The sequence below is a fragment of the Rhinolophus sinicus genome, linkage group LG01, assembly GCF_036562045.2.
Source record: "Rhinolophus sinicus isolate RSC01 linkage group LG01, ASM3656204v1, whole genome shotgun sequence".
Lineage (NCBI taxonomy): Eukaryota > Metazoa > Chordata > Mammalia > Chiroptera > Rhinolophidae > Rhinolophus > Rhinolophus sinicus.
The window spans coordinates 23,914,069-23,924,645 of record NC_133751.1 but is presented as its reverse complement, the minus strand read 5'-3'; the positions used below and the strand labels follow the sequence as shown (position 1 = coordinate 23,924,645).

The 10,577-nt window shown below is 40.9% G+C and overlaps 1 protein-coding gene across 1 annotated transcript; it reads right to left on the bottom strand.

The window, feature by feature from the left end:
* Positions 1 to 2,774: 2,774 nt before the first annotated feature.
* On the bottom strand, positions 2,775 to 9,554 carry P2RY1 (purinergic receptor P2Y1). Its single transcript, XM_074326736.1, has one exon. It carries the CDS (start codon positions 8,409 to 8,411, stop codon positions 7,290 to 7,292), a length of 1,122 nt encoding a protein of 373 aa, XP_074182837.1. The 5' UTR covers positions 8,412 to 9,554; the 3' UTR covers positions 2,775 to 7,289.
* Positions 9,555 to 10,577: the final 1,023 nt, after the last annotated feature.

The window sequence follows — 10,577 nt, the reverse complement described above, 5'->3', positions numbered from 1 at the left end:
ATAGACCATGAGCCTGAGAGGTCCAGCTAAGGAGGACAGCAGACTCTTCTTGTTGATGTATTTTTAGCCGTATGCACTTCGCCTTATATGTCTTTTGTCCCACACAGGGATTATCACAATGAAAAGCATCAAAAAGTTGAATACTTGCTTATTATCTGACCTCCGATATTCAATGGAGTGTCCAAAAGAACAATGTTAAATGCATTCAATCCCACAAGAATTTCTAGACCTGCTCCAAACCCCACAATGTGAATTTCTAGGAAACCCCAGAGCTTCTATGACTGACATGAAAGACCGGAGAAATATTAATACTAGAAATAGAAACAACAACAAAGCAGCACATGAAGTGGCAAAACCCTCAGCAGCCTCAAGAATGATATATCTATCATTTGTTATGTGTTATGTGGTAGGTGTTTTAAATATTTTATTTCACTTAATTCTCCCCAAATCCTATGTGCTGAAAATTATTATGCTCATTTTATAGTTGAGGAATGAATACACAGCCAAGAGGGCTTACGTCATTGGCCAAGGTACACAAGTAGTAAGTGGCAGAGATGGGTTCAAATGTAAGGTGTTTGGACTGCAAAGCTGATGCTCTTAAACATGGTGGACATTTGCTGTTTTGCTGTTAACTGTTCATAGTAGAGAGAATAGTATGAAGAGTTATGCTGTAAAAGTTTACATAAATCTGAGTTTCACTTATACTATCTTTAACTGCAAATAGTCATCCTTAGATGTAGGCTAAATATTGCTTTAAAATGACTGTGAACTCTGAATGTAGTCTTCAGAAGAAAAAAAATATTTAAAAAAAAAAAAGAGAAAGAGGACATATAACAAAATTAACAACTGAGTGTGTTTGTGTTTATTTAAAAATAGTTTTAGGAAACAATTTCTCATCCCCAGTTCCTATAACTCGATGACACCTTTTACTGAGTAGTGGTTTTGCAATGTTTTTGAACATGACCTCAGTAAGAAATCCAAGGTACCCTGTGACCCAAGTTACAAGTAAATAAATATATGTGTTGTGTTGTATATGTGAGTGAGTGTGTGTGTGTGTGTGTGTGTGTGTGTGTGTGTCTGAAATTAAAATCAGCACACTTACTCACTGAGTTATGGACTCTGATCTGTTCTATTTGTTTCATTAGTAAGTGCTGATCATAACCCACTGTCCTGATTTCCTGACCCACGAATGCGTCAAGAACTACAGTGTGAAGAGCCTTGGGATATGGGAGAAATACTTTCACAGGAACGAGAGCCCTGAGTCTGCTGCTAGCTCCACTTGTGTGTGAATACTCTCAGATCTCACAAGCACACCAAGGTGGTGGGATTGGATCATCTCCAAGGCCTCTTTTTGTTTAAATCTATCATCAAGGATTTTCTACCTCCACGCAGGTGATTTCTCCTCGTCAGGTACTCAGAAAAGGCAGCATGTTGTTTTTTTTTTTTTTCCTCTGTGCGGTACTAACTGTCCCAGGTGCCTTGCATCCCCCTGACCCTTTATCCACGTGTTTCCAAGGAGCTGCGGCACTGTCCGAGGCTCAGCCTAGGGGACTCAGTCCAGCCACACCATAGGTCCCAGCAACCATGGAACCTGGAGATGTCAGTCCCCAGGGTCTACCCTAAAGCAATCTAACCTTGGAGGGTTAAATCAACATGGATTTCTAGTTTCAACATGGATTTCTAGTCTCAACATGGATTTCTAGTGACATCTGTTTTGTCTTTAATTCCCCATCCCATCAGACTTCTAAACCATAATACATCTACTTTGAATTTAGGACAAGCTTTTTGCATTCGGAAATGGAAACTCTGATCAGATTTGGGGGCAAAATTCTAAACCTCCTGAAAAGAGAGTATAAACTTTCCAGCCCACTAAAGTAAAAGAGAATTTAATTGCAGTACATTTACTTGTGGGGAGAGAAGTTTCTCTGGCTCCAATCCCAAAATGATTTGAAAATAAAAAAATTTCTCAAAGCTTTATGGTAAATTCTTCTTAAATCAGAAAGATAATTATGTGTATAATTTCTATGTATGCACGAAATAAACATACACAAACACACGTATCATACACACACACACATGCATAAAACTCTACCAAAGCCAGTATTAATAAGCGATGATTCCCAAGCAGTGAAGTCTGGGCGATACAACAAGGGAAAGAGTTTAAACGGAGTGAGACATATTTTAAGCGCTGCAAGAGATTTGCACTTTTCTACCCACAGGATTCTATGACAGGGCACCTGTCTCAGCCGACAAACAGAAAACCCAAAACCACTGTGCACTTCTAACACTGAGGAAAAAATGGTAATGCTTTAAGCATGCTTTCATTCCATTATATACTTTTTCACTGCATGGAACCAGATACGTACTTTCTAATAAACTTGAGAGAAACAGGCAATGGAGGCTAAGAGATAAACAGAAACCACAAAGGATTGTTAGTATGATTACCTGCATGGATTACAAAAAAGAGAAAAGATTACAGCTAAGATTTTAAACATAAAACACTAGTACGGGAAATACGTACTAAGGTTGCGTTTCATATTTTCTTCACAGAAGTAGGTCACATACCTATTAATAATATCAAATAACAATAATATTATCAATTATTTTGCACCAGGATTCGTTCTTTAACTCTGCTCTTAACAATCCAGGCTACACCTTAAGACATGACATGAATTCTGTACATTCCACAGCATTTGCCAGGTGGTATAATAGTACGTGTCAAAATTTGGGGAAACCTGTGAGTATTAACACTGTAATAAGATAGAAGCATCAGACCACATTTCATAGTTTTATTGAGACTTTTTCCATTTTAATTGTTTGTGGTAGGTACAATTCTCTTGGCCTTGATTATATCAAGACTCTGGTGTTATTATCAATAGCAGATGCAAAGTTGGCTGTCATGACTTAGACACACACACACACACACACACACACACACACACACACACGATACTGTACACTCCTGCATGCAAATGTATAGGAACTCTACATTCCTTTTATTAAAAACACAACTGCGCACAATTAGTCTGGAATTTGTTAAGCTACCATTGATTTAGATAAACCTGAGAAAGCTCAAAATGTCAAGTAACACTGTTTCCATATCACTTATTCAATGGCACTATTAATCACAAAGAAACCTAGTTCGATTATCTATATTAAAATCACAGATAATATAAAAATAAACATTTTTGCAAAAGCACTAAAACATACCAGAATTCAAATTCACACGTTTTTATATGTCACATATATTCCCCTTCATATTAATTTATAATGATGTGTATAATACAATGTACAACAGAATAAAAATTGTAACAGAATTCAGCAGCCAAATATAATACAGTAATCACTATAAAACTTGGAATTAAAGTTATTCACTGAACAAATAAAACAGACTAGAATTAATAGCAGTGTTAAACTTGCTGGTAGTGTGTTACTTAGAAACTCCATCTCTAATAACTTAAGGTTTTACTATTTCACCTTAAGAAAAAACACAGCACAAACATTTAAGCAGATTCTGAGCACAGTAACTGATTACACCAGCTGCCTCTTTCCCCATCTCCCTAAAGTCTTTCCTTAAATTCTAATGTTGTATCAATAATGCCCATCCCACCAGACTTCTAAAACCTAAGAGATCTACTGCGAATTTAGGACAAGCATTCTGCATTTGGAAATAGAAGCTCTGATTATATTTGGGGGCATAGTTCTAAAGCCATGAAAGGACAATATAAACTTTTCTATAATATTAGATAAAAATGTATACAATACAGATCCAGTCTGGCCAAGATGCTTTCTATTTTCTATTGATCTTATGATAGTTTGACACCAAATTGTGTCTGTATAGAAAGAACCCTAAACAAAAAGTTAAACATGCAAAAGCATTTCTAGAGAAAATTAACCACTTGTATCACAAAACAGATTTTCATACTTTAGATAAAAAAAATCTGTAAAGACTTACACATTTCATGATACTGATATTTGAAAAGCATCATAATATACAATAGCTCACTTTATGTACCATATATTATGCAAAATACACCAGTGTGACATTAATATTATACATTGTAATAAATATAATTTACATCGGTGTGTTGGGTCTTTCAAGAAAGTCTTTCAACCTGTACAATTAAAGAACTGTAAGCTTCATTAATAAATACTATTATGATAGCTACAATTTGACCAGCAATGTTAAAGCTTCAATAGATCTATAACTAGTTACACATCTTTATTGTCACTAGTCCAATTCCAGCTGCTACAAGCACTGGTATCTCTTGTATCCAAATGCAGTTTAGTGTACTACGCAAGTAGATTGAGAAAACTTACAGGTCGTAGGTCCACATCACCACTGGTGAACTTTGTAAGAACTTTTAGCCAAGGACTGGAATTGAAGAGTCCGGGTAGCAGATTTTATACACCTCTGGTTGTCAGGAGTTTAAATGTTTCCACATTCCTCCAAAGCCCCAACAGACAGATGTCGTCCAACCTTCCTGATCCACTAATAAATGGTGTTGAGATGATCAAAAGTTCTATAGCTGGCTGAGTGGTAATGTCATGGTTTTAACTCTGAACGCTACACTCATGCTATATCTCTTCTTGGGTTGTTTTCTCATCATTTCACTGCAAACACGTTGATGTTCAAAGAGTCAAAGATGTATTTTGTGTGCCATAAAACACCTTGAACTTGGCAGTAAAACAGTTTTGTATTGTGAAATTCAGTTAACTGACAAGTGTTATAATTTTAGCAGTTCTTTCATCAAAATGCAAACAGATTTCTGCCTTTACTATTAAAATAGGTATTCATATCATATATCACAAATCAGATTTTAAGCCAATACATCACTGCTTCATCTTGAGCCTCTGTATGTTTTCACTATTAGTACAGACTCTTCCCAGAGACCTCTTTTTGCCTGGAAGGAGTTGGTGAGATCATTCTTGTTACTATTTGACATGCATTTACATGTCATCATTGTCTACTATGTGATGTATAAAGCTAAAGAAGAAACACTGTGGGGAAAAACACACACACACACACACAAAAAAAACATCACATGCCAAAAAGTAAAAGGGAATTTCTAGTCACTATCTATCTTTCATTAGATCGGCACTCCATAAGAAAGTTCTCTGGAAGCTGAAACAATGTATTTAACACATACTTTAAACCAGGGTGGTCATCTTGAGACCTAAATGGAAGAAAACTAAAGTAAATGGTGAGGCAACACTACACAAATGTGTACCATTAGCCTTTGAGTTCAAGGATGGTACAGGCTTTGAAATTTCCATTTTGGTCAATTGAGTGATATTAATCCTGTCTCACTGTCATTTGACAGGAACAAAACAGTAATGACATATTTTAGACATTTTCTTTGAGGAATCCACAATAGAAAATGCTGTAGGACCCTAACCAAGTAAGAACCTAACTAACCTTAGGTTTCCTCAAAATGAGGAGGTACAGGTAGGACATCTCATCTACAAGGTTTCTTCTATAATTCTGTGTGTTAACACTGACCATGTGAAAAAGAATAACTTTAGGAAGCTAAACACAGCTTTTCTTCATTGGTCTTAGTGGCCTGAGACTAGATAAACTGAAGCAACTCTAAGAAGATTCTCATGAATCTGCAATCCACCCAGGCATTGCACGAACTGAAATCAACCTATGACTGAACCTGTCACTATGTCCCACGGGGCGCTAAGGTTTTAACTTTAAGACATGGCCCCAAATTATTTAACTTCTCAAGAGCTTTCCTATTAAACACTTCTTTGACAGGGGATCTCTGTGTTTGGAGTTATAAATTGTTACCTCACCTCATTATTCTACATTACACAGAATTTAAAGACTTTAAGGGCCAGAAATGCAGCAATTCAATATTCATTGAAAATAATTATTAAAATTATTGAAGTATTTTACAGATTTCTTATCACTGCCCTGACAGAAAAAAAATACAAAAGAAAACATTGACTAGTGGTATTCTCTTAAACTATTAGTAGTTTCTGCAACTTACTTTTCACTGCTATGGTACCTTAGGTACTTAAATTTACTTCTCCTTATTTCCCTTTCTCATATATTTCAAGGTTTTTTTGTTTGTTTGTTTGTTTTCCCTTTAACTACGAGGATATAAGATCTAGTAAAGGATTATAGCTTCTCATTCTATAAACACAACCTAAACAAATTCTGCCTTCTTTTCATATTGCATTTAATGTTTCCCAACATTTCACCATGATTTTAATTTAAACTAACGTCCTTATTGTAAAGATGTCTTCTCCCTACTTGCCTCATACATTTGAGAATGTGCTTGGGGGCTATGCATTGTGAATTGACTGTCACCACCTCTCCCTCTGATAATACCCTCCTGCCCTACAACCCTCAACTTGCTCAGTTATTCAACTTTGGTCTGTAACTTATCTGTGATTTTTTAAATTGTTTTTACAGATGCAAGTGAGCATGTGTACTGGAACACAAACAAACTCCTAAGGCATTGCACAGCAGTGATGCAAGTAAATGCTCTTTATCACAGGAAGTCTAACAGAGTTCCTGGTGTTTACAAGGAAAGTAGATACACTTTGATTATTCTGAATGCATTTACCTACAAGATGATATATGCAGGCTTCCATCACCAAACATTTAGGACCCAACATATACTGAACAGTTTTCTAGAAATAACTGGAAAATTATCACTTTATAGGCTTTTAAATTCATTGGCTTTACTTTTCTATTCAAGTATCCAAGAAACTCAGTTAGCTACCACCTATGGTTATAGGACCAAAAATGACACCCAGCTGAGATCTGTTCATACTGAAATAAACTGAGTTCAGTATTTTGCTACATCTTACTGCTAACTTTGAGAATGTGGTGTTTCAATTTGTTCCTATCATGTATCATTAAAAACATTAAAGACTAGATGAATTGCAAACTCAAGTTTCAGGTGGTCAGCTTTCTTGAAGAAATTATTACCATCAAAACAGCTCCAGTACTCAAGTGCACTTTAAACAGAGGAGCTTGTAAATTTTAAAGGCAGAAGAGAAAGTAAATATTTAACTGGGATAGTAGTATTTTATTATACATACTTCGGGTTAGAAAGAAGGGAGGGAGGCCTTGAAAGCAAACCCAAACCCAAACAAGCTACGTACGGGTGTAGGCATTTCCAGTTATTTTTTGTTTGTTTTTTAAACTCACTAATTTCTTGGTTTGATTTTTCTCTAAACTTTTAGAAACTTAAAGGGGAAAAAACAAGCACTTGGCTCTATTAAGCATCCTACCATGTTACAAAAGTGGGTGTTTGGGGATTCTTGTGTCTTCACAAGCTTGTATCTCCATTCTGCTTGAACTCGGATAAAATATTGAGGGTCATGTCTTCACTCTTTGATTGCAAATTTGTCTCACTTCTTCTGGAAGCTTTTCTGGTCGCTCGAGAGAGCCTCCTTCTGAATGTATCTCCAGCCAAGAAGTAGAGAATGGGGTCCACACAACTGTTGAGACTTGCTAGACCTCTTGTCACCTGGTAAGTGGCATAAACTCTGTCATTGAAAGCACACATTTCTGGGGTCTGAAAATCCAGCCGGGCCCTCAAATTCATTGTTTTCATTACATGGAAAGGGATGTAAGACACACCAAAAACAGTCAGTACAATAATCACCAGGTAAATTGATTTCCTCCTCAGAGGCGAGTTGTCCAGGTCTTTGTAAATCAAAGCCTTCACAATTAATCCATAACAGCCCAGAATCAGCACCAAGGGGATACAGAACATGGTCACGGTCGTGCACATGCTGTAGATGAAATAACTTCGCAGGTAGTCGTCCGAGGTGGTGTCATAGCAGGTGGTGGTGTTATTTTTCCGGACCCCAGTGCCCGAGTAGAAGAAGATGGGGGAGATCCCCACCACCACGATGAGCCACACCAGCACGCTGATGTAGATGGCATTCTTCTTCTTGAGCCTGCCCAGGGACTTGAGCGGGTACACGACGCCGCTGTAGCGGTGCGCGCTGATGCAGGTTAGGAACAAGATGCTGCCGTAGAGGTTCACGTGAAAGATGAACCTCTGCAGCTTGCACATGGCATCCCCAAAGATCCAGTCTGTCTTATTGAAGTAATAGAATATGAGCGCGGGCAGAGTCAGCACGTACAAGAAGTCGGCCACGGCCAAGTTGAACATGTACACAGAGATGCCGCTCCATGGCTTCATGTGGAAGACGAACATCCAGATGGCCACGCTGTTGCCCACGAACCCAATGATGAACACCAAGATGTAGACGACCGGCAGGTAGTAGAACTGGAAGCCCGTCTTGGTCAGCGAGCATTTGAATGAGGCGACTACGGCGGCGGTGGAGGCGACCGTGCTGTTCCCCCAGGGAGATCCCGGGCTGGCCAGAAAGGCAGCGTCCGTCCCGTTGGGGACAGTAGACCACAGCACCTCGGTCATTCTCTCCTCGCGGATTTAGGCGGCGGCTCCGAGGGGCAAGCGGCGGCGAGAGGGCGGTGGCGGCGAGGGGCGCAGCGAGCATCGGAAAAGCCGGCGAGCGGAAGGGAGCGGGTGCAGGGGATCCCCGAGGGAGGGGGCACGCGGGGGCTCGCCCACGCCGGCTCCCGCCCCACGTTCGCCGCGGGCCATGAAATCCGCCCGAGGCCGGGACCGAACCAGGCTGGCAGATGGGCCAGCAACTTCCAGGTCCGGCTGGCAGCGCCGAGGTTACACAACAGGGCGCGCAGGGCAACGCCGCCGACAACTTTCCAACTGCGTTTTCCCGAGGGGCCGCGCGGGTCTGAGCCGGGGGCTCAGGGAGGTCCAGCCAAACTGGCTACGCTGGGCTTCGTCGTGGGGAGGGTGCTCCCAGCCTCCTTCCCCCAAAGATCAACTTCGTTTGGGCATCTTTCTTTTCCCTACCTTGCAAGCAAGCAGTTTGTTTCTGGAGCCCGCGCCGTTTCCCCCGCGCCCCCTGCGCTCAGCCTCTGGGAGCCATTCGAGCGCGTAGCCGCAGACTCGTGCGCTTCTGGGTTGAGAGTCTCCTTCGCCGTCAGTACTGCTCCAAGACCCTTTTCCAGGCCCGGCACGGTCCCGAGTGCAGGCGTCAGGCTGGAGAGCCCGGCTCCCCGCGAGGGTGGGCGGAGTTTGTGCTCCGCGGGAGGCGAGGGGCGTGCCTCCACCAAGCCCCGCGGGCGCTCTCCCGAGCGTTCGTCCCGAGCAGGAGGCGTCTATTGGGGAGTTGGTCTCCCCAGTGGCCCGGCGCGCTCAGCTTCAGCCCTGCCGCTGCTACCGGAGTCGGCAGCGAGGACGAGGGGCGCGCCCGGCCAGGGCTGGCTGCTGGGGAGCGATTGGCCCGCCAGCGCTCCTTCGCTCTTCCGCCGGCTATCTCTGCAAAGTGAAGTTGCTGACACACAGGAAACCGTTCTGACCGCTCAGAGCCTTCTGCCTACAAGCCTAGAGCCGACCCCTCCGAGGCAGAAGTCTCTAGGGCCCTCAAGGACCACGCTAGGTGTGTGCAGGTTCCTAGCAGCCAGCAGTCCCCTGCTGGGAACGCCCTGGCGTTGCAGTGCGACTCGCTGCACGGAGACCGGATTCCTGGCACATGCAGGAACCTGCTACTCCAAGAGAACTCGAGCTTTCCAAGGAGGGAGGGCTGGGAGAGGGCTGGGAGAGGGGTGGGGAGAGTCGCTTTCTACTCTTCTAGTCTGCTTTTTCTTTTTGTATTTCAATATTGTTTTTCTTAATTAACCACAAGCTAATAAACCGACGTCATTGGTAATATCAACGTGAGACTTCTAAAAGGGCCTCGTAAAAATATTATTAGTGGATATTTCCGGTTGCTTCAGCACAATTTAACTTGATACCTACCACCTACTAACAATACAAGCTCCCCAAATGCGCTTGTCTAGTACATTTAATTAAAGATTAGAGACTGCAATAAGAATAATTAAAAATATACCGTTTGCAAATAACTTGAATACAGCTTTATACAGGTAGACGTAAAAGACAATTACGTAGAACTCCAAAGTGATGAAGGTATGGTTTTGGGTTTTATTACCAATCCTGTTTCTGTAGGTTAAAGTAATTAGTCACAATGATCTCCGGTTAGTACCTTAGCAATATAGGCTGGGACTTTCTAAAATACTATATTTACAGAAAAACTTTCTTTCTCATGGTGTGAATGCATTTCAAAATTGTACTTAAGTTTAATTGGAAAATAAATGAATTATTAGCTGTTCAGAGACATATCTGAATGGGCCCACACAGCAATGGAATCTAGCATTTCCTGACATTTACTAATTAACAGTATATTTTATGTGAAACAGTAACAAAGGCTCTTCTCTTAAGAGGGGGAAAAAAATCCAAAAAGAAAATATCTGTGAAATATATACCAGAAAGATTTCTTTCTGGTCCTAGATATTACCTGATGGTTTTATCTTTTAAAATACTCAAAGGAACCCCAGGAGCTCCTGACTTTCATATCACAAAGGAAAATTCCATTGGAAAAACATATACGGAAAGGACCATATCCAAACGCAAAATATGGTAAGCACACTCGTATTTTGAATTGTGGTCAATTGAAGAGCATGAAAATAAATGATAAAACTGAGTGAATAACTCAAA